At 39.5% G+C, this 26180-nt stretch overlaps 1 protein-coding gene across 1 annotated transcript in view; it reads right to left on the reverse strand.

Moving 5' to 3' along the window:
* Positions 1–26180, reverse strand: part of cacna1ba (calcium channel, voltage-dependent, N type, alpha 1B subunit, a) — a 254241-nt gene that overhangs the window by 157547 nt on the left and 70514 nt on the right. The window contains exon 7 of the mRNA XM_038704210.1: positions 4422–4525. Coding sequence (XP_038560138.1) covers positions 4422–4525 — 104 coding nt within the window. The remainder of the gene's footprint in view (positions 1–4421; positions 4526–26180) is intronic.

Below are 26180 nucleotides of genomic sequence, written 5' to 3' on the forward strand. Positions count from 1 at the left end.
ATTTATAATATCCTGTAACTGACATAACACTTGTAGTAAAGTTGTAAATATTTATACATATGTATTGTTTTGGTTAGAATGGATAAGATTTTTTCTTTTGCACCGTGTAACAAGAACACAGACGAGAGGGACAAACAGGCGAACATGAGAAGGGAAGGGCATGAACCCCATGGTAAATACACAATACAAATACAAAAGTATGTGTTTTACTATCAGTTCAGAGTCATAGTGAGCCATCAACTCAGTTTTTAGAGCCACAACAACCGGTGGTACATACTAATGTATTTGTCATGATATGTAATTCTGTTACTCAAAATGCTTCTTCACAGCAGGGGGCTTCTTTGTTGTTCTGCAATAACCTAATGTTGACATGTAAAACCACTGCTGATTGTAATTCAATCCTTCCTGCATGTGCTTCACAAAACAAGTAAATAGTATGAAGGCGGGGGCAGGATTTTTTAAATGTGAAACTAGAAGTTTTGATGGTGCGATTTGGGCTAGCTTATCACAAGCAAAAACAGACTTCTCCCCAAAACTAGATTTTCACATGCTCTTTTCAGTGATGTAGAAACATTGTGGGGGTGAAATAAATGTTTTCACGTCTCACAAAGCTTGACAAAAGCAGCTCAGAAAGCAGCTCGGAAAATGAGGACTAATGTTGCGTGTCCTGTACTAACTCTTAGTAGCAAGGGTAAAATTTGCAACATGTTAACTTACACATAGAAGATTGATCCTGATGAGTTTGCGGTATTAGATTTACACATTTTAAATATGGGGAGAGAGAGAGAGAGCATTGGCATTTGATCACTACATGGTAGGGATCACTAAATTGCTTTGCAGTTGTAGATTTACTACATAACAAATGTAATGAAAATTACGAGTTAACCCTAGAGTTTGGGTTATCGATGGCAATCTGTTTTCCTCTTTTGTAGTGTCTCTGAAAAATGCTATGGAAGGGGACACTAGAAAAAAAAATAGAAACAGCATGGTCTCAAAAAAGAGGTCGCAGCAGTGATGAGACTTTTTACTAAAACCTTATTGTCAAGGGCAAACTAGCCACTATGGCTGAATGCAAGACCTGCAATGAAACAGTGTAAGACTGCTGAACATCCTGTTCTGGCTAGTCAAGAACCCCGTGGTAAATCTGGGCATTACATAAAAATAAAAAGCCATATGATAGATATTGTTACAGACTTTTGTTGTTGAAGCTGCTGGTTCCTGTTGAGCTTTGGAACGTGCAATAAGTGTTATTAGCACAGATCACGGTTGAGCCAAAATAAAGAAGCTGATTTTTATTCTTTTACCTGTAGGAGATTTATTATAACCTTCTGTTTTATTTTCAACAGAAAACTACTGTCCTGTTATGTCAACAAAGTAGTTAACTAGCATTTGAATACTTCATCCCCAAGGGAAGGGTTCTGGATTTCATGACCTCTGTAATAGTCTAATAAACCCTAATTAGCAAAAGGCAGCTGGTTCTCAGTAGAAGGATCAAACTTTAGCTCTTGAAGTTTCCAGTTGATGAAGTATATTTTTTATAATTCTAGCTTTTTTTACTAAAGGGAAAGAGGAGGCCTGTTAGCGTGACTAGTGACTTAGTTATGAGTAAGGCTTTAGTTTAGAATGAGGGACATAGTCTATATGTTACTGAGACTAATTTAGAGTTATTTGGACGCTGTTAACACTGTAGTTTTTTTTTTTGCTACATAAGAATTGTCCTTATTTTGTAAGTGTAACTAAAATTAAATATTTAGTTTAGATTACAATATTCTCTTAATAGAAATACCCCATTATTTTATTCATCCATGCTGGAGTGTCACTCCATGCTAGCTAGGAAGGAACTAAGAGGGAACTCCGTGTCATTACATGCCAGCCAACAATGGACGTTTCTGTAATGCAGTCAATAAATAAAGTGCAATCCTATAAAATTTAGAATGAAGAAACAAGTACATTGCAAAATTGATAGAAATCTTGTCTATAACTGGTCAATTTCATTTCACAATATTTGGGGACAGAATTATTCCAAAGGTTTAGTAAAAGTTGATAAACCTGTTTTAGTGATTACTTAAAAAAATAGGATCATGCTGCTGAGCATTTTAGTCCTAATTTATAATTATGAAGAGCAAATGCAAAATAAGATAAAGATGAAGGCCCTTTAAAAAGGCCTACTTCACCAAATGACCAAGCACCACAGACAAACCTGAAGAGAAAGTTTAAATGACTGCACTAGTGTAATAAGACATTTTATATAATTGAACCCTAGATAAAGTACCTTTTGCTGCTAATACTGCAATCTTTGACATTTGTGCATGCATCCAAGTTATTTCTGAATAACAGGTAAAACTGTAAATTCTCAATAAAGTGGCCCTGAATATTTATATATTACTAACACTGATGTTAAAATTTCCATTTTTGAAAGAAACAAGAAGTCTTTAAGAGATACAAACACTCATTAGCTGAAAAAAATTAACCGCATAGAGGTCCCCTCTTTGGTAGGTAGATACTGCTCAAGGATCCAAGTGCCCTCTTGGCAATTTCTTGAAGACAATGTTCTCGTTTTATTTTCACAGACTCCCATCATTGGCCTATGGTAACCCCTCCTAGTCTCTTATCATTGGCTCACGGCTAACTCTGCCCACCCTCTTATTTTGTATGTGACAGCATGTGGGAAATAACTGGTGAGGGGTTGGGGGCCGTTGCTTCTGGTACAACCAGATTATTAGATAGTCTGTAGTTCCAAACTCTTGTCTCCGGCTGATAAAAATAGGTTCCTGTTTCGAAAACGAACTCTGTCTGATAAACCCAGACCGTTTTTAACAACCGGAGTCTGGGGTTATAGATAACTCTATTCCATAACTGGTCTACAAGATTACCTGAAGATGCTAATGACAGTTAAAACACACAACTTGATGTGGCTCATTGAGAAAACAGAAGGAGGGGAGGGATGCAAGGAGGTGCGGGGGGTGGAGCACATTCCTCAATTCAGCCCTGGACAGCCTATGTTACACCAGAAAGAGAGAGGACAGAGAAGAAGAGACACAGACTCTAGAAGGATTAAAGTTTTAAGACTCACAAGTTTAAGACTAGGCTACAGCTTTTGAGTGATAATGATAGCAAGTTTGTAAGACAAAGCACTAGCAAAGATTTTACAAAGTTTAATTTTGGAACTCTCTTATATTAACTCTTATTTTGCTGCATGCTGTTGAAGGTAATTTTAAATGCTGTTTAATTTTAACTCACTGTTATACTATTTTAATGTAATTATTTCAATTTATTCTTTAGTTCTTTAATGATGGTAAGTTTGTCACACAAAGCTTTAGCAAAGATTTTGAAGGTAATTTAAAAATCTGTTTAATTTTAACTCACTGTTATACTATTTTACTGTAATTTATTTCAATTTATTCTTTAGTTCTTTAATGATGGTAAGTTTGTCACACAAAGCTTTAGCAAAGATTTTACAAAGTTTAATTTTGGAACTCACTCTTATTTTGCTGCATGCTGTTGAAGGTAATTTATAATGACATAGACATAGACACAGACATATCCGTTTGGGGCGGGACCGGATGCACCCCTCTTATCAGTTACATACAGACATATTTCCGGTTGGGGCGGGACAGGATGCACCCCTCTTATCAGTTACATACAGACATATTTCCGTTTGGGGCAGGACAGGATGCACCCCTCTTATCAGTTACATACAGACATATTTCCGGTTGGGGCGGGACAGGATGCACCCCTCTTATCAGTTACATACAGACATATTTCCGGTTGGGGCGGGACCGGATACACCCCTCTTATCAGTTACATACAGACATATTTCCGTTTGGGCGGGACAGGATGCACCCCTCTTATCAGTTACATACAGACATATTTCCGTTTGGGGCGGGACCGGATACACCCCTCTTATCAGTTACATACAGACATATTTCCGGTTGGGGCGGGACCGGATACACCCCTCTTATCAGTTACATACAGACATCCGGTGTGGGGGAGGGACCGGAAATAGCTGTCAAAAATGAGTTTGATGGAATGTCATGTATACTTCTCTCTACAGGAGTGTGTGTCTTTATCTCCTTCTTCCTAAAATCAAATCTCCTTAGTTTTTCTGACATTGAGCAGTAGGTTGTTCTCTAAGCACCACTCTACAAGATTATGAATTTCCTCTCGATATGAAGTCTCAATGTTGTTTGAAATCCTGATGATGGTGGTGTCATCTGCAAACTTCACAACAGAGTTCTCTCAAGAGACTACTCCACTGCATGCAGCAATAGCGCTCTTACTATAGTTTGCTTTAAAGATTGATTATGGCATACAGCAAGATACATATAGGAAAATACCAATAAAACAGCATCTAATTTTATTTGATGTTGGGCAAAGGCATCCAATGCTCCACTCAGGACATCCACACAGTTTGTACTCACCCTGACAGCACACCTAGCACCAGGTTGAGCATGAAGAAGGAACCGATGATGATTAGGGGGATGAAGTACAGCCAGTTCCACGTGTTCCCTGAGGCATCGTTAGCCTAAACAACATGCAGAGACAAAAAAAAAAACAGTTTACAGTAAGACAACTGTGGAATATCACCAGACTTTCACATAATTCACATAGAGGCATCAGATTCTACCTGACCATAACAAACTGTATAATGTAATGACAAAGACATGCTGATACTATAGCTTCACGGAAGTAATTAGACACCCAAAAATTACCCCTTTATAGGGCTGGGGATCCTTAATTTTTATTGATATTGATACCCTTATTGAGACTGCTTAACGATCCGATTCTTTATCGATACCACTATCAATACTTTACTATTATTTAGTGATGGTTATTGGGTAAGACCAAACGGGCATGAGGTAGGCCTGCACGGTATGAGGAAAATATTCAATGTGCGATAACGTTATATATTGAGATGACATATCGCTTGCGATAAATAAACATAGTGAAGTGTAAATATTAACTGCCTGGTTGTTTTTAATTTAATATTTTAAATACAGCTAAATGTTGTTTCTAGACAGCAGAAAAGTTACTCAATAACTTTATCTGACATCACAAGTAGTGAGTGACGTTCAGAAATAATAACATCAGTCTGTATCAGTCCCTCCTCCTCTCTCACTGGCTGCAGGTAACGTTACCAGGTAGAAGGAGGAGCGGCTGGTTTGTCTCAGCCAGCAGCTGAGTTTTTAAGACTACAGACCAGTCTGTGCTCTATTTAGCCTGTTTTTCACATTTGGCTAATGCCAAGCTAGCGTTAGCTGTGCTTGTATAAAACATACAGGATGAGATACTGAGGACAGAGATGTTTAAATTAACCATTTCTACATGTTTAACGTTACCTTACAGACAGGTGTATTGATAAAGTATTGTCTTTTTACTTGTGAAGGTTTTATTGCACGTACTTACAGTAACGAGCGTAGCTGTCATCAACTAACGTTACAGTAGTTTGGAGCTAACTTAACACTCACCGTATTCCACTGCGAAGGCGCAGCCTCTCGCTCTGCTGCCTGTCTGTGTGTGTGTGTGTGTGTGTGTGTGTGTGTGTGTGTGTGTGTGTGTGTGGGAGCCGACAGACAGCAGGCAGAGACTGCAGCCTGATGATTTTCTTATCCATTGCGTTTCAAATTAAATCACATTTGACGCTCCAGACATAACGTTACATCATAGCCAGCAAGTCTTGATAGCAGTATCGATAAGCTTGAACCTTATTGATTTTCGGGTTTTGAGAAATTTTGGAACCGGGTCGTTTTGGAACCGGGTCTCGATCCCCATCCCTACCCATATATGTGATTGTTTAACATGTTATTCCAAACCATGGGCTGGCTACTGGTTTCAAGCTTCCACCAGATGTTGGAACTTGACAGCAAGGATTTGCTCCCATTCAGCCCCAAGCAGGTCTTTCCTAATTAAATTTAGTCTAACTCCTCCCATACTCCCGCTTAGCAGCACAGAGGATATTAGTGCAGACCATCTGCAGATCCAACTAACAGCAAAGCTAGTTTGCGGGCAAGGTTAGAAACAGGGTATACACACAGGTTCTATGTTACTATAAATATTTTATATACTGGTAGCCATTATATATTGGTGTCCTGTTTAAAAAAAGCCCCCCAAAAAGTTTCCTCAGATGCACTTATCTGACTTTTAAGTCCCCAGATCTCTTTTCATGGAACCATTAAAAACAGCTTTTTTGTGTGGGAGTATAATGAAGAAACACGCGATAAAGTTTGAGAGAAAGCAACACAAAAGTAAAATTGCTACAGTTTGGAAGGTTACAACATTTCCAGCCAACAAGAGCTGCAGACCAGCTGCAGGACTCCTGCAGCTGGTCCAGTATTTAGCTTAACTCCATCAGCTGTTCGCTGTGACCACACTACTGCACCTGGCTCCTATTTCCGAGCAATACATTTAATGCCGACATAGCTACATCTCAGGCGGACATCGGCGAGAATTGTGCTATTTGACTATTGATTGTGATTTACTGGTTTGCAAACAACGGTGAAAAAGAGAGGAGCAGTCACAGAAAAACACCGGACATTCTCCAGTTAAAGCCAGTAGCCTCTACTCGCCTATTCAGAATTTCACTGCAAGGCAAGCCCCACCCCCCAAAGTACCGGTACTTTTGGAAAGTACTAACCCCCGAGCAGTGACTTTTTGGGACCCCAGAGCTACGTTTACACCCTGGTCCCTGGTGGAAATGCTTTCAGTTCCTCCAAAGGTTCCTAGTTCCTTTGGTCGAAACACAGCTTATGCAAGCAAACAGAATCTAACCTAAGACAGTTACTTGTAACAAGAGGTAGGTAAAAAAAATCTACTCTAAAATCTACTCAAGTAAGAGTAAAAGTATTATACATTACCACTACTGTGACAGTACAATTTACTCAAGTTACTTGAGTACATTTAACGGAGTAAATGTAACTCGCTACTACCCACCTACACCCACTGTATGTAACAGCATCCAAAAATTATGAAATCTACCTTAATGGATGTCAAACCACAAGAGCCTCTGCCATATATCTTTCTTATTTCTTTCTCTAACCCTGTTTATCAACATATAATAGGGGATTCGGGGGTTTTTTTGTGTTGAAACAGGAAAGGGAATAATTGTTGACACAAATTATAGTGCACTATTGTCTAAGGGCCAGATTTACTAAAGGTTTGCGTGAGCAAAAACGTGTTCAAACTTGATATCACCATGATCTACTAACGGTGTGCATGGGGGCATGTTTCAAAAGTGCAAGATAACCCCTGTTGTTCATTTACTACTTTGCCTTCATGAATATGCAATTTGGGACGTTTCAATTTGATTGTGCAAAGTAATGGAAGGGTAACATGTGAAAACCTTTATTTACTACATGCAAAGTGATCTAACAAGCCTAAAAGCAATTTCATGTGAGTGCAGCAGCATCTGTATTTAATACGTTTGAAAGGAAGGTGCAAACCGCCAAGTGTTGCAGAGATGGCTACTGTTATTGTTGCGAGGAGACACAGCCATAATGAAAGAAGATTCCAGCATACTGTATCTGTTTCTGCTGGGTTTTGCTGTCCCAAGTACTTGTGCAATCTTAGGCAGGATGGGCAGGTACATAGGATTTCCACATAATCAGGACACACTGAAACAAACCAAGGTTTTTACGCAGTGGCTGCTTTCGCTCCTGACCCTCCATGGCGGAAACCATTAAAATGCTGATTAAAAATGCATCTGCATTAAGATGCTTTGCATCTTGATGGTATAAAGAGAACATCCACACCTTTGAAAAACCATAATCATAGTGATAATGGAAACAAAAGAGCTGAGCTGTACTTGCCTTCTCATTTAGATGCGGGGTTACAACTGTACTGAAGAGAAAAATGCAAGGATTCCCTGCTATGATGGTTACCATCACTTTACTCTGTCTCTATTGTAAAATCCCTGGCTCCCTTTGAAAATAAAAGACAATATGATGGGTATTGGTGTTGTTGTGGAGGAGACGTGTGTTTGTTTGTGTGTGTGTATGGTTTTGCTAATAAAGCAGTAATGTCAGAACCAGCATTCACAATCTGAGGTTCATGTTCTCCATTGTTACTGTATCAATGTTTACAGAATTCCTTCACAGCGGGCACACACACTCAGATTTTAACTTTGGGAGATTACTTTGATTGTAATCAATCAAATTATCTGGTGATAAACTAATTTAATGAAACCCATTGTTTATTATTCAAAAGTGTGTGTGTGTTAATATTTTAAAGGTTTCTCAGATAGGAATGATCTCATTATTGCTCTAACCTGTTAACATAGGTGCATGTTAAACTGGGCACACACAATTTGATATGTATATATATGAAATTCTGTGCCAAGTACATATAAATAGCTTGGGAGAGCTAAACATCTATATATCTATATCTATCTATCTGTCTATATCTATATATCTATATATATCTATATCTATATCTATCTATATACACACACACACACACACAAATATATTAAAGTCACTTTTCCTCAACAAAATAAATATCTTAATAAAAAGTGCTAATTTGCTTGTGATTCAAATGAATTAAATCAAACATTTATTGACGATATTATTGTTACTTTGTTGTTGTTGTTGTTATTGTTATTATTACAACATTTGTTGTATTGTTTTGAAAAAATTATATTGCGATAGTTATCATCATTGATTTGTTGCCCAGCCCTAATTTCAGATGAAGTTGTTTTGTGATCTAAAATGAACTTTTACTATGAAACATGTGCCAGTGAACTTGAGATGATCCATACAGCCAGATCCACCAAACCAGGCATGTGCTGTGGTCACCCCAAGAGGAGAGGATAGAGAGCCAGGATGGAAGCCGTGCTGGCCCAGCTTGGATTTAAGGCTGCTCCTGGCTAATGTCTGGCAGACTCTGTGTTTACATCGATGAGACTTTGTGCTCAGTGAATTTAGATTGACACTGTTTCCCAAATGAAGAACTTGTGAAGATGAAAACCACATTATCATCACTAGCTTGATGTTGTTTACATTCTTGCAAACTCAAATTAATTTATTTCCTGAATGTATACATGTATGTTCAGTATATATGTAAATAAATAGCTGTATAGGCCTATATTGTTTTATTACAATGATTGCCAGAGCAGCAGCTCAGTATGGAAGAGCCTACATAGCCTACTTTATCATTGTGGAAGCACAAAAGCAAGCACTTCTTTCCTGCCGGGCACCACTCAGCCAGAGTCAGTGGACTTGGGAGTAAGAATGTCAACAGTGTTACTCTCACTGTCAAAAGAGGGAGCACTGTATCTTTAAGATATGTTTCCTTACATTGCCAATAGAGTGAAAAGAAGTAGAATCATGTCCCTTTTATTTTTGTAATAGATGATATAATATAGTCACTGTAAAAAAAAAACAACAAACAAACACACAAGTCCCTTGTATCTAGCTAAACATATCCCCAAATAAGATGCTATTGAAGGTAAAGCAAGTGATATTTACTTGGATTCAAACAGCCTTTCAATGATAGCACAAAAAAATACAATCCATACTCAATATAAATCAGATTAGACTTTAAATCTAAAAATAATATTATCTCACTCACTTAGAAATACAGTTTTTGCAGTGACAATTGTTACTTTTACCCCAGGAAGGATTGACACATTTAATAGTTAAGAACACTTTTAGGAATATGTTTGCTAAAACGGAAAAATCAAAGTGGCTCTGGTTAACTCATTATTTAATTTGTGCAATGTTAAACTGCTGGTAAACAAAAGTTCAGAACTCTCCTGGGAGCTGTAGCATTTTATTATAAGACCTGTTTTTGGTAAAAGTATTATTATTATTCTACTTTGCTAATGCATTTTTTAGGGGTTTAGATGCCCAAAAACTCACAAAAATGTGTACACTCATGAAATTGCAAAGTTCTGGAATCACCAGGCTCAGACTTCCCTATACAAATTTATAACGAAGCAGCCCCCACACGTACATTTTACCTATATGTACCAAGTTTGGGAGGCAGATGTATCATCTCTAAGCCCTAAACCCAACTGAAAGTCAGCCATTATGAACTGAATATGAAATATTGTATTTTGCCATTCACACGCATATTTTAATGAACTCCTCCTAGAGATTTAATCCCACTGACTTTAAATTTGGGCAGTGCAATCAAAAGTCTCTTGAAAATTAGATTTTTAATCTCAATGAGGCTTCTCTGGCTAAATAAAGGCTAAATAATTATTCAGTCGTAACTCCTTCTAAATTAAAGCAAACTATATATATCGTATGCAGTCTTACACATTAGTTAAGCAAAAGGTTATTACATGCTGTTTCATTTATTCACACTTAAAATCAATAATAGTCGACAGTTGATTTTCAGCTGTTGTAAAATCAGTATGTGTAAATCCTTTCAGAGAAACTAATTTTCCATTTTGTTTTTTTCCATTTCTTTTTTTGACGACATAAGCCACCATTAATGACAAAGACAACAAATCTGTTGCACATGTAAATAACTGCTTGCTGTCTTTTATTCTTTTATATTTGTATATCTTGCCAAGCATATTTATATAGTTTTATGTTATTCTTATGCACATACCAAGCAAATTTTGATGTGTAAACCGGGGGTAATAATAGGGGAAAGGGTTGGATGATCTATACTGAACTGCTGCCAGTGAATCCCAACAAGAAGGTGCTGTATTCCTATGATAATGTAGCCCTGAGCTGGAAGTGGCTGAAGAGAGCTGGGTCTGGAATCGGGGGAGGATGCCTCAGAGCTTGGCTAACAGATTGGAGAAAGCACGCACAGCAATAGAAAAGCCATTAGTAGCCCTGTTCTGCCCCTAAAAGTGTTAGCCCGAGAATAGCCATCAATTCAACAGCAATACCACACCCATAATGGCAGCAATGACAGACCAGCAAACAACAGGTACTGACTCATACAGAACACCAATGAACTAGCTGTATGTTTAGGCTCGAACTAAGACTACCTGACACTTAACATACTCTCACACTATATATATATATATATATATATATATATATATATATATATATATATATATATATATATATATATATATATATATATATAGCTCTGTGGTTAATGCCACTGACTTTGGTACAGCCTACCTCAGGCATGAGTGAAACCGCAAATACAAGAGCCATACCGGCTCGGACATTGCCTGGGTCAACAAGGTCCGCGTCAGGTGCTAGGGGACCAGGGCAACCTGATGACAAAAAGGCTACTAGAACTAGACATTATTTGACTAGACCAGAAAATATGGATCTAATGCAGTGCTGTTATACAAGCAATCCCGGTGAGAGAGGTTATATGCAAAGACTATGGGATATATGGGATGCTTCGAAACCCATCATCAGCACTGACAAAGAAACAACTCCTAGCTCAGTGTTCTAACATCCGCAAATGGCAACTGCTATCACAACTAGAGATTGATGAGGTACAACAAATATGCTACGGCAAGGGGGAGCCAGGACGACAGGTCAGCAGGGAGATGTTATCATCATCATCATCATCCCTGCACTCAGAGATTGGGTCCCAAGCCTCGATAACAACAAGCCCTTACGGCAAAGAATCACTCAACATAAGAGCAACTGACCTACAACTGAAGATCATAACCAAGCTGGACCCTCAAGTACAACGCCCAAGATTGCCAAGGGTAAGTGACAAAGTACCCTCTGAAAGTCTGCTAGAAGATGTGAATGCAGCACTACATACTATCCCTACTAAAGCCATAACCGAGACCAATGAGCTGATGTACGCCACAGCAACAGTGATCCTAGAGATGCTTGGCTATCAGATGAACACCACAAGCCACAAAGAGCATTACCCCCGTGGAGGAGAAGGCTAGAGGCCAAGATCAAGGCAACACGAAGAGAGGTTATTCAGCTGTCAGAGCTACAGAAAGGTGCAAGGAAAGGGCTACCTAAGAATACAACAAGCTGTCGATACCTGAGGCTCTGGAGACTGCCAAACAAATACTTACTGCTCTGGCTACCTGCCTAAAGAGATACAAGGAAGAAGCAGAAGCCAGGAGAATACAGGATGTTCTCCACCGAACCATCCAAAGTGTACTCTCAGTGGCAGAGTAATATACAAGATCAGATCCACCCAGGGCTGAGACTGAACAGTACTGGAAGAAAATATGGGAGAACGAGGCATCCCACAACACCAATGCTTAGTGGCACAGCAATCTCCCAGAACAAGATCCAGTAACCATTACAATTGCAGACATCCAAGAAAGAGTGGCAGGTATGAAGAGCTGGACAGCACCAGGCCCTGACATGATCCACACCTACTGGCTGAAGAAACTAACTGCAGTCCATGAACGCCTGGCAGCACAAATGAACCAACTGCTGATGGATGGGACCCACCCAGAATGGTTAACCCAAGGACGGACAGTCCTGATCATGAAGGATCCCCAGAAGGGAACAATCCCATCCAACTACCGGCCAATAACCTGCCTCTGCACAACATGGAAGCTCCTGTCAGGCATCATAGCGGCTAAGATCAGAAGGCACATGGCTCAATATATGGACAGGGCCCAGAAATTAATGGGCATTAATACCAGGGGAGCCAAGCACCAGCTACTGGATGATAGAGCGGTCACTCGAGACTGCAAGACCAGGCATACCAATCGGTGCACCGCCTGGATTGAAAGCCTACGACTCCATATGCCATATACATGGAATACTGGAATGCTTGGAAATGTACAAGATCAACAGGACACTGACACTCAATGGGGCTGTGGAAAACAAGTTTGGAAACCAACTCAAGGCCAATTGCACTAGTCATCATCAAGTGCGGCATATACCAAGGCAATGTACTATCCCCGCTGCTGTTCTGCATGGGCCTGAACGCCCTCAGCCAGATCATCACAAAGACTGGGTACGGATACCGGTTCCGAAGTGGAACAACCATCAGTGACCTCCTCTAAATGGATGACATCAAGCTGTATGCCAGAAATGAGCGAGACATCGACTCAATTCAATTCAATTCAAATTAGCTTTATTGGCATGAATGTGTAACAACAATATTGCCAAAGCATCATACATACAACATAAGAACAATCAAGTAATCAATGTGTTTGTTTGTGTTTGTGCTAAAAAAAAAAAGTGTGTGTGTGTGTGTGTGTGTGTGTGTTAAAAAAATAAAATAAATAAAACAGTAAGCGTGTATGTGTTTGTGTGTGTGTAAAAATATATTAAAAATAAAATAAATAAATAAAACAGTAAGCGTGCGTGTGTGTGTGTTAAAAAAAAAATTATTAATTCAGTGTCAAATGTAATATCAAACGATCAAAATAATAATAATTTGAAAATCTGTACAATTATTTATCAGTCTGAGGTTCCACTGGTTGTCCTCACTTCATGGCATGAGGAGACATATTTTGCAGCAATTATTTCACATTTGGGCATTTCTCCCAGTAGATTGGGAAGTTTCTGTGTTTGATATGAATTCGAATTCGGGGTATATTTGGGAGATGTTTGCAAAGTGTTTTTGTCTTAGTGTTTTATATTTGGGGCATGAGGTTAGAAAGTGCAGCTCTGTCTCTACCTGTCCCCTGTCACACTGGGAGCAGTCTCCCCTCTTGTGGTAGCCAGCTCTGTCTGTGGCGACCCTTTTCTATGGCCAGGCTGTGTTCACTCAGTCTGGATGTTGTCAACATTTTTCTTAGTTTGGGACATTTTACTGTACTCAGGTAATTTGCCAGTGTGAATTCTCTTTTTAGGGTCAGATAACATTGTAATTTACTTTGTGTTTTGGTCGTTTCTTTCCAGTATTCAATATATTTTCTTTCTGCTTGCTGATAATTTGGTTTGGTCTGCTTGAGTTGGTATTGCTGTACTGAGGCTGTTGGGGACTTCAGAGAGTCTCAAGACCAGCTGGCTGAGGGGACTCTTCTCTGGTTTCAGCTCCTGGTATGTTAGGGCTTTGTGATGATATGTCTGGGGTTAACTGATTTTAAGTGATTGTAAAATTTAAATGATCTTTTCTGTATTTTTAGTAGGAGGGGGTATTGGCTGAGCTCTGCTCTGCACAGATTATTTGGTGTTTTTCTCTGCACCTGCAGGATGCTCTTACAGATGGAAAGATTCTATAATTGTTTTGTCCCATTTGTCAAATTCATTATTAAGTTTTGGCCCCCAGATTTCGCTACCATAAAGAATTATTGGTTCTAGTACAAATTGGAAAATTTTAGATTTCAATTGGAATATATATTTTAATGTTTCTTTTTATTGCATAGAAAGCTCTCCTTGCTTTGTCCGTGGTGCGGGGCGGGTGGTGGGGTGGTGGGATTACGGTAGTAATCTTTACTCATTACCACTGACGGCAACGTTGCCCAGCACGATTGCTCTAAAAGTTGCTCCGTGTATCATCAGCTTTAGTCTTTGCTGTGTTTACTGTCAGGGCCCAGGTCTGACAGAATCTCTGCAGGAGATTAAGGTGCTGCTGCAAACCTTCTTTAGTAGGTGAGAGCAACACTAAGTCATATGCATACAGCAGACCTCTGATCTCTGTGTCGTTCAGGAGGAGGCCAGGTGCCGTGGAACTCTCTAATTGGTTTGCTAATACATTGATATATAGATTGAAGAGAATTGGACTGAGATTGCATCTCTGCCTCACTCCCCGGCCCTGGGAGAAGAAATCTGTTTGTTTCCGATCTTTATGGCGCACTCACTTTTTGTATACATGTTCTTAATCAAATCATATATTTTCCCTCTGTGAGAAGGGTACATGATGCTCTCTTTATATCTTATGTAACTTGTGTTGCAATACTTAGTTTGTGAGGCATAGATAAGAGGAAGTTGTGTTGACACAAACACATACCATACATTGTGATTCAATCATCCACACCCAATCACAAGCACACACATCCATATCACTAATCACACGGACACACAGACACTCCACTCTAGGTACGGTTACCTCTATAAATTGTCAGGCTGCATAGGAAGAGTCAGACTCCTCTGTTTACTGCTTCAGAGTAGACTCTGTGTTGGTGTGAGGAGTCTCCAGATATATATCTGCAATTGCTTTTGGTTTGGTAATAAAGGTCTCGAAACTTAAGGCACTGTCTCATCTGATCTCTTCTCATCAACGGACCCGGTGAAGTCGGCGTACTTCAACACCTCCAATGCCACTTTCAAGTAGCCTATAGAAAAGGCCCTCGTGCCAGATGGAATCAAAGGCTTTTTGGAAGTCAACAAAACAGGCATATACCTTTCTTTTCTTTATGTTTAATTCTTGATCAATTAGAGTCTGGAGGGTAAATATATGGTCCATTGTGCAGCAATCTGGCAAAAAAACAATTTGGCATTTATGCAGAATATTGTGGTCATCAACAAAGTTGACAAAATTGTTTATTAATGATGTTGCAGAATATTTTTCCCAGGTTACTGGATATACATATTCCTCTGTAGTTATTTGGGTCATATTTATCTCCGGATTTATGAATTGGGGTTATTAAACCAGATGTCTGGAAAAGTTCCAGTTGCTAGAATAGTATTGAATAGTTTTAGTATAGCCAATCTGATTTTATGGTCTGATTATTTGATCATTTCGTTGAAGATTCCATCAATACCACAAGCCTTTTTTCCTTTCAGGGACTGGATGACTTCTGTTAATTCTTGTTCTGTTACAGGGTAATCTAGAGGGTTTTGGTTGTTTTTTATCACCGCCTCCAGAGTTTTCCATTTCGTGAATATCTTGTACTGAGCATCATTTTTGTAATATTACTGTATAATTCACTAAATTGATTAATCCAAGTATTTCCATATATATATATATATATATATATATATATATATATACATATACATACATACATATATATATACACACACACACACACACACATATATATATACACATATACATACACACACACACACACACACATACATATATATATATATACACACACATATACAGCATCCAAAAGTATGCCTGATGTACAGGTGAGTGGATACTGTGTCACTGCGGGGACTCATGCAACTGATATGTCTGTGAAGATCCTCAGTCATTCAGGTCATAGTTATCCAAGGCGGAGTAAAATCAAGTGCAACTGGACTTGGCTGAAGATACTTGAGGATCACCTCTAATCCAAGAGGCTTCTTCAATTCTAACTGAGATATATCTGTATCGAACCATCTATCCTCCCTTACCCTTCATATGTAAGCAACCTTCTGAGTCTTGACCTCAGGAGTTGGCCCTTTAGTCTTGAGCCATGCGTTTGTGTAGTGGTTTTTTAGTTTCCCCAATACATACAGGTATGTGCACCACCTATTTTCAGTACAATAGAGGATTTTATAGACAGAAGTGGGGCTGTGCCAGCATCTATATGGAAGAAGTTGAAAGCAGAGCCCTAAACTCAATTGGTGCAGATTCGTGGATGACAAGTATCAAATAAGTGCAAGGCTTCAGAGAATCCATCAACTCTACGGACAGTAACATCAAGTTTACACGAGAGGATGTCACCAACAACAGTTTGGCCCTCTTGCCCTCTTGAGCATCCATGTTGGAGTATACAGGAAACCCACACAAAGACCAATACTTACTCTTTGACTTTCACAATTCATTGGAGCAGAACCCAATACTACTGAGCTAATAACATACCAACAAGTGCGAAAGCCCAAGAGAAGGAGCATAAACACCTGAAGGATGCACTTAAAGCTTGTGGACTTCTAAACTGGACCTTTGTGAAAACAGCCACAAGATCCAGGAAGAACACCAACCCTACGGGTGATAACGTAGAGAAGAGTTTGTCACATGCAGCCTGAATTTTGTGCTTCCCTTTACATAAAGATATTCCCATGGACACAATGTACATTTTACAACAACAATCGAAACTGGAGAAAAACCTGAGCCGGTTCCACTCTCTACAGGCTAATGTTATATATCCACAGGGAGCATTTCAGAATAAAAGCGGTTTGTCTGTCGGATTTTGCTGACTTGTTCAGATTTTGCTTATTTGTAGGGCTGAAACAATTCATCGATTAAATCCATAAAATCGCTGTGATTATGATGCCGCTGTTTGCAAAGTGTAGGAAGAGCAATAGAGAAGATAGCGAGGGACAAAGAAGAAAGTGTCCAAAGTATGGGATTATTTCAAGCTAAAGAAAACAACAACTCTGTAATATTACCGTCCGTCCACTGTAAAACGAAACTTATGTCGCCTCGGCACCAACACCCAACAGCAACTTTAGCATTTAACTGAAATCATGATTGATTGTTGAGTTGAAGGTTAGCCAAAATAAGCCGCAGTCCTTAGCTGAAAATGTGACCACGTGCGTTTGTTGTTCTCCTTTTTGGGCCGTGAGTTGTACCAATTTTAGTACATGTGCTACCTCACAGTCATGAGTTAACTGGGTGTAGGGGAGCTGCACCTATTTACTCACCTGCAGCTCTCTCTGTAGCTCATAGAATGCCTGCTACCTGCGTGTGCTAATCCATCCTTTCACCCATATTCTTTGTCTTTATAATATCTTTAAAATAACAAACAGCTGTTTCGTGTTCAGGATCGCTCATTTCCTGTTTCACATTTCACGTGTGTTTTCTTGACAAAATGTGGTTTGGAGACCAGTGTCGGGTGACAGAGCCGCTGTCAGCTCCTGTAGTGTATGTGTCCCTGTGTTACCGATTAGTCACATATTGTGAACGCCACAACGACTTCAAGACTGTCCTCACATGATGGCAAATTGTGTGAACGGCATGACCATCGGCTGACACTGAAAGTCGTGTAGTATGCACGAGACTTTAGTATAACTTGTATAGCACTTGGGTGATATATGTGTTTGTAATGGTTGTTGGTCTGAATTTGCTGTATGACACACTACGAATTTCTAAAAGGACTAATAAATATCACCTAAACGTGCACAGCTGATCCTGTTACCGCCACCGCCGCCGCACAAAAGTAGCCTACTTCTTAAACGACGCATCGATGAATCGTTGATATAATCTATAGAAGCTTCAAATACTAAAATCATCGTTAGCTGCAGCCCTACTTATTTGTTCAGTTGTCCTTGATTTTTGCGGTTCTACTGTGGTTAAGTGAGCTACTTCGTTAAATTGTTTCTTTTTTGTGTGTTTTAACTGTGTTCATTGTTGATGTTTGATTGGGAGTCTGCAAAGGGTGTTTTATTTTGAAAATCGACCAGATTTTCTATTCCGTTCTGTTTCTTACTTCCTGCCCTGTTCATCTGCTCTGTGAATATTGAACTTTAAAAAAAAAAAAATATAGCAAATCGCACTATCTGGCAGAAAAATCGCAATGACATTTTTTCGCCAAATCATTCAGCACTAGCTTAGTCTAACGTAACATAATTATAGCTCATAGTAGTAGGCTGCCGTCCTTACCACTTACCATTCTGTGTCATCTATCGTACTGTTGTTAGCATTTTAAATGGTCTAAAATCATGTCAGTAAATTTAAACTACTGCTTGCACTCTGGCTGGCCTGGGCAGGTGATTTTACCTGTCTGTCTTTGTTTGTCAGAGTATTCATAAACTCACTGTTTGTGTTCTGGCATATGGAATTGAAATTGAATTTAATAGTCTTTCCACAGAATCCCCTTTTATCTGACGACTATTTAATAACTTCTGAAATCCTATTACTGAACCAGATGCCATTAGGCAAAAACACTAGATGTCTATCTGATTGTGCTGTAGCTAAATTTAAGGAAGCAATTCTAAAAGCATTTAATTCAACAGAGGACTGCTATGCCATCTTCAATCCCTCCCAAATTGATCATCTTGTTGATAGTACTGCAGGCTCATTGCGAATGACACTTGATTCTGTTGCCTCTTTAAAAAAGAATATCATAAAACAAAGGTGGCTAGCTCCATGGTATAACACCCATACTCACAAATTAAAGCAAACAGAAGAAACTTGAAAGGAAATGGCATTCCACAAATCTGGAAGAATCACATTTAATCTGTCAAGATAGATATAAAACTTATAGGAAGGCCCTCCGTAACGCCAGAGAAGCGTTTTACTCGTCATTATGGCATGTCAGCACTGTAGCCAGGCTGACATGCCAGGCCTATGGAGCCATGTATTCCTATAGCTCTCAGTAGTAACAACTACTGATAGCAGCCATTCTAGTCAATGCTTGTGCTCACATCAGACGCATTGCAGCACAGTGCAGATGAACCGGGCAGGAAGTCAGGCACAGAACAGCATAGGAAATCCAATTTTCAAAATAATACACCCTGTGCATACTTCCGATCGTAAATCAACAATACACACAATTAAAACACACAAAAACTATTAAACTAAGTATCCTACTTAACCATAGTAGAATCACAAAAATGAAGGAATAAAAACCAAATCAACAATATCTGAATAAGTCAGCAAAATCAGGCAATATCAATATCAATTTTCTTTATATAGCACACTTAAAACAACCAAGGTTGACCAAGGTGCTTCACAGGTTAAATACAACAACAAGACACTACTCACACAGTAAAAGTACAGCAATAAAACATTGTAATATACAGTATACGATATATAGTGATATTAAAATTGCCAGGAATAATAACAAACTTGACTCAAAGGAAATGCCAAAGAAAAGAGATGTTTTTAACAGTGATTTAAAACATTCTAGAGTTGAGGCAGTTCTGATATGGACTGGCAGGTTGTTCCGCAGGTTAGGGGAAGATACACAAAAGGCTCGATCGCCTCTGGTTTTAAGTCTGCTTCTGGGTACATCCAGGAGGAGGAGATTGGCAGATCTCAGCACTCTAGCTGGAGTCTGAACGTGAAGAAGCTCCATTAAGTACAATGGAACCAATCCATTAAGGCATTTAAAAGTTAAAAGTAAGATTTTAAAATCAATCCTGTAATCAACAGGAAGCCAGTGGAGGGAGTGCAACACAGGTGTGATGTGGTCCCTCTTCTTCTTTCCTGTCAGGAGGGGGGCAGCAGCATTTTGGACTAACTGCAGGCGCTCAATAGATGACTTGTCTAAGCCCACATACGTATAAGGAGTTGCAATAGTCAAGGCGGGAAGTTATGAAGGCATTTATCACCCTCTCCAAATCTTTAGGAGGGAGATAGGCCTTTACCTTGGCTATCGTTCTCAACTGGAAAAAGCAGGATCTAACAGTGGCGGATATCTGTTTATCAAATTTAAATGCACTATCCAATACAACACCTAGACTCCTCACAGTTGAGTGGCTGTTTGAAGTTAAAGGGCCGAGAGAATCTACATCAAGCAGTTCAGGGTGTCCAAACACTATGATCTCTGTCTTGTCTCCGTTTAGGTTGAGGAAATTTAGGTTCATCCACGTTTTGATGTCCTTCATTAAGTCAAGCAGGGGCTGCAGTGAGCCCTTTGCTTTTACATTCAGGGGCGAATAAATTTGAATATCGTCTGCAAACAGACAGTGGAAAGAGACCTCAAACCTCTCAAAGAAAATAAGATGGGGCCTAAGACAGAACCTTGAGGGACACTGCAGGTAAATGGGGCCGTTTCAGAGGAATAATCACCGAGGTGGACAGAGAAGCTTCTATCAGTTAGATAGGATTGAAACCACCTAAGTGCAGTACTTTTGATTCCCACACAATTTTCCAACCATGACAAGAGGATTGAGTGGTCAACAGTGTCAAAGGCAGCACTGAGGTCTAAGAGCACTCCTGAGTCAACAGTTAAAATCAAATCATTAAAAACTCTTAAAAGTGCCGTTTCAGTGCTGTGACGGGGTTTGAAGCCGGACTGGAACTTTTCATAAACATTATTATTAATTAAAAATGTTTGCAGCTGGGTAAAAACTACTTTCTCCAGGACTTTAGATAAGAAAGACCATTTAGAGATGGGCCTGAAGTTAGAGAGAACAGAGGGGTCGAGATTTTCCTTTTTTAGCAGGGGCTGTACAACAGCGTGTTTAAAGGCGGACGGAACATGACCAGAGACAAGACAGGACAAGACAAAATACATGGTCCAACGGTATCAAAGACTTCTCTAATCAAGCGAGAGGGAATGCTGTCTGAGGGACAATTTGTGGGTCGCAGATGATGGACCACCTCAGATAGGGAGGAGATTGATATGGACTTAAACTGATCTAGGACCGCAAGGCACATAGGAGGAGCAGAGGGATCATGGTCACAGGCTGTGGTTACAGAAGATCACAGGCAAAACGCCCCAATTCTGAAACACTCCCTGTGGGATGTGCAGCAGGACAGAGAGCTCACAGTACTATTATGCCACTAGAACATGGCGCTCTCAGAATACAGGGTTGTGGTTCCCAGTCTTCAGAAGTAGAACTGGAGCCAGAGCAAGAGCCAGAGCCTCCAGTTATCAACCTCCTCTCCTGTGAAATCAAGTCCCAGTTTGGGTTCAGGAGGCACTTTAATCTTTGGTAAAGCTTATTGTTAGGGCTGGCTCAGGTGAGCATAACTAAGGGATGGTTAGTTATGCTACTATAGGCCTACTGGGGGACTTCCCATTAGTTCCTCTCTCATCCTCGTCATCTGTATGTATTATTATTCCACTAATGCATGTTACTAACTGAAATGTGGGTGGGCATTACTCATGTTGTGGGGACATCAATGTGTTTACACAGTCACATTGTGGGGACTCGCCCTCCTTATAGGGTTAAGAAGTGCATCTCTGTCTCTACCTCAGCCGTCATGCAGTGACCACAGACTCTTTTCTCTGTTGGCAGCCAGGACTTCTTGTGTCATCCCCTTCTCTATAGCTAGACTATGGTCACTGCGTCAGGATCTGTCTCTGCATTGTGTCTCTGACAGCATTTAAGTTTGTTTTGAGCAGGTGTTCCTAATAATCCTTTAGGTGAGTGTATATGATGTCTGTCTGTCACTGTTAACAGAGACTCCAGTCTGCAGTGTAGTTCAACTGTAAAGTAATATTAGCCTTCATAATCAAAGAAAGTTTTTATACCATGTTGACACTTCTGGTTAGTCTGCATCACACTTTTTTTGATCAATTGATGGGTTCTGTAATGTGCCATTCTTCTGCCATTTTAAATAGCAGCTTTTATAGGGTATGGGAGATAACACTCTTATTGGTTTAATTCATGGTACTCCCAAAACACACCTATGACGAATTAAGAGACTAAATACCCCACTGCACATTACTTTGTGCCCAGATTATGTGCCAGCACTTGCACCATGCACTTTAGACGATGCGCTATAGATCATTTAAATTGGGCCCTAGGTTCTTCTTGGTAAAAGGGAGTTTTTCCTTGCATGAAATGTTGTGTGTGTACTGCTATACATGAAAAGTGCAACGAGTGCAACTTCTGTAGCATATTTATAAAACTATTTTATGGAAACAGATTGACAGTTTTGACATCTCTCCTTTTATATGCCACAATGTTAGAGTGAAGCACAAGGCCCTGACAAAGCTCTGTGTCAAAACAAACATTCAACACCAAATGTTCTCTGCTCTCTGGGTTCACATTTCTTTCTAATCCTAAATCCTTATGGACTGTATGTAAATAACCTACATGTATGTGGTATTTTAAAGGTTTTCTACATGAAGCAATGATAAAGCATAAAAAGGAGTCTCCTAATGAGAAACTGACAGTCTGAGTTTTGCCCTCCTTCCCCATCATAGTCACAGTTTTGGCAAAGACAGATGAGGGCCCGTCTGGCCATGATGGATGGGCATTCTGATGAAGAGGACACAGCAGGGTCCCACAGGAAATGAGCAAGCCGTCACTCCCTCGACAATTCAATCAAAGAATCCACAATCATATTCAGACAAAACTGGAGCCTGTGCCCCTGCAGTCAGAGTGCATTACCAGTCTGCCATTGATCCGGAAGACAGAAAAAATAGCTGTCTAATGATGAACGAAGGAGTGATCTTAACCCCCAACTCTAGCACCCAATATAGACTAATTCTGTATTAACCCCTCAGTCTAATAGGGATAATTCATCATGTGAATGACAGCAGTGGCTTATACTTAAAGAGCAAAGGTTTTAAATCTTAGTGAAGATGTTCAAAGTGAAGAGGTTAAGGGAAGTATTAGAAAGTAAATTAGAATCAGCATTTCCAGTAGGACCATCAGCTCAACAAGCAAATGGGAGAATGAGAACCTCAAGCAGATTATGAAAAAAGCCAACTTCTACTGAATTGAAGAAGTCTAACTATGAAGTGTTCTACTCACATTTGCCCATAAATGCAAAGTAGATTTATTTATCATTTTACAACACAATTGTATTGTATACTTCTACAAGTTGTTGTTTCCTTTATGCTTTACACAAAAAGCATACATTAAAAATTATATACAGTAGATGGATGGATAAATAACAAGTAATAGAAATAAAACTATTTTGAGTTCTCCAAGTACTTTGGAATCTAACAACAGGATGGGGAAAGAAACGGCTCTAAATTCAGTTCAATTCAAATCAATTTGATTTATATTGCGCCAATTCATAACAGAAGTTAAGAAAAAAAGATGTATTTTTCTCATTGTGTGACTACTTGGTACTTTTGAAATGTAGCTATTTAATGTTACTTCATATAAACGTAGCTAACGTTACATAGCATTATTACATTATTACAGCATGATTACTGACCTCTGTTTCTGCTATAGGGATGAAACGATTACCGCTTTAATGGTAAACCATGGTAAAATTCCCGACGGTTATTATTACCGTACACATTTTAATTACCATGATAATCGGGTAAGGTTAACAGCGCTATTATAATCTCACGGCAAACACTGTCCAGCGTCTCCCAGAAGCATGCGCAGAATGCAATGTAGGTTTGTTTGGGTCGATGACAACACGGCGGAAGACAGCGCTGCGGAGGTTTTTCAGTCACTCTGAAGTCCGGTAGTATTTTAGTTTTTATGATAGCGCTGAGGGAAACTTGATTGAAGAAAATGACATTATAGTGAACGTAGGGTGAGTTAACTTTTAGCTTTGGTTTGTCTCTCTGACTTGCTAACAGCGTGTAAACTGAAGCTCTCAGTGTTGCTGCTCTTTTAAAAACTCTACATGTTGTTCTCTTGCTGTGTGCGTCGTGTGTCGGCAGAGTCCACTGCACACATGTTACGCAGTTTAGTCAACCAACCAGCATATCTAGAAACGCTACAGACTCCTCTGTATTTACGTCAGTTGTTGGGCTCATTGCAGTTACTATCACTGTCTTCTACAATTTATTTGTTTTCATGTAATTGTCCATGGGGTCATTGTATTACCTATATAATATAAAATCTTGATAATGAACACTAATGATTTTCATATGTTTACAAAATGTATTTGCTTGTCGAAATGGTTTCAGTGTGTGTATCAGTACATTTGAATCTTTTTCGGCACATTTTTACAATACCATGATAATACTGATAACCAGGATAATTTTGGTCACTATAATTGTGATACCATACCGTTTCATCCCTATTCTGCTATTTTCATTTCTTATGCTGCTGTTGTTATAAAAGATTCAGATACGGGTTGAACTACGCACTTTAAAATGCTCCAGCCACATTTTGTTCACGCTGCCTATCTGTTATTTTTTTGTCTCGTCTAGTGTAGTTATATGTTTGTGTCTTGTCCTGTAAGTTGATAATTGTAATCTTGTATTGAATACCATGGGCCTTGAGAAACAGCATTTCAGTCATTTGTGTACTCAATATGTGGATGAATGACAACAAACAAACTTGAACAAGCAGCTAAAAAGGAGATGTTAGCTAGTGCTAACTGCCTTCACTTTTCCAGTAGTTAGAAGACAACAGACATATTTTAATGCAGTCGTGGGTGTACAGCGTGAACAAGAGGGGAAAGTCCAATATCCAGTTGCAGAGTGTGGGACTTTTTTTGCAAATCAGTTTCATGGTAGAGATTGTGTTGATGCTGAGCTGAAATCATTCTGATGCAGGTGTTGTTTTTCCTCAAGGTGTGTGAAAACTGAGTGGAGGGCAGTGTAGATGGCATCCTCTGTGGATCTGTTGGTTCTGAAAGCAAACTGGTGAGGGTCCAGGCTGGATGGGATGTTGTTCTTCATGTGCTGAAGAACCAATTTCTCAAAACACCACCATCATCTGGGACGATGGTGGCGGTCTTGAATCAAGTGGGAACACTCTCCTGTGACTAGCGGATTAACAAATGTTTTTAGTACACGGCCAGAGATGTTATCAGGCCCAGCAGCGTTACTCATATTCACTCGCAGCAGGACTCTTCTCACCTTTGCTGTGGATACCGACAGTGGTCGGTCCTCTGGAGGTGGAGAAGACTTTACAGCAGACTCAAGTGCAGAATGTGCATACATTGGTTCCTGCGAATCCCTGTTATGTATGTGGAATGGTGGACTTGTCCATAACAATGAAAATTGCTATAAGAAGAGGCAATTAAAGAACGTTAATAAATTGTGTATATATATATATATATATATATATATATATATATATATATATATATATATATATATATATATATATATACACACATACATACATACACACACACACACACACTATGAACTCGTAAAAGTGAGACAGCAGGAATTTCGTACTGTGCTCCCATCAATATGCCTAGTGAATGCTCTCTGACCAACAAGACAGATGGACTACTGCTCCTCAACTGAACAAATATGGAATTCTACAGATCTGCCACCCTGTGCTTCACTGAAACCTGGCTCAGTGAGCACATCCTGGACAGCCTATTTTACCTGTCGGGATTTAATCTCCTCCGAGCGGACAGAGCTCTCAGGGAAAATGAGGGGAGGTGAAATCTGCTTCTATATAAATGAAGATTGGTCTACAGATGCCACAATCATGTAGGATACTTATAGACGTTATTCATTAACTTTAAACCGCTTTATTCACCACAGACGTTTTCCTCGTTTATTCTGGTAGGTGTTTACGTCCCACCTCAGGTCTGTGTTAGTGAGGCTCTTCTATACTTGGCTGACCAGATAACCAACGTGGAGAAAAAACATTACAAACCAACAAACAAACCAGACTCCCTACTCTTTGTTCTCAGGGACTCTAACAGAAGCCATGAACTAGACCACTAGACCATTGCTGCACCATATTAAAGGACGGTTATCGCTCTGTTTAAAAAAAGCCAAATAACAGCTTTGCAGCCAACGACCCTGCGTCGTTGTGGAGAAGCCTGCGGACACTCACAAACTACAAGAGACCATCCCCCAACACTGCTGGTACTCAACGACTAGCAGACGAGCTGAATGGTTTCTACTGTAGGTTTGAAAAGCCCAGAGTCACACCTCTCCC

The sequence above is a fragment of the Micropterus salmoides genome, unplaced genomic scaffold (assembly GCF_014851395.1).
Source record: "Micropterus salmoides isolate LMB-PRFRI ecotype aquatic unplaced genomic scaffold, ASM1485139v1 Ms_hic_scaffold_7, whole genome shotgun sequence".
In the NCBI taxonomy this organism is placed as follows: domain Eukaryota; kingdom Metazoa; phylum Chordata; class Actinopteri; order Centrarchiformes; family Centrarchidae; genus Micropterus; species Micropterus salmoides.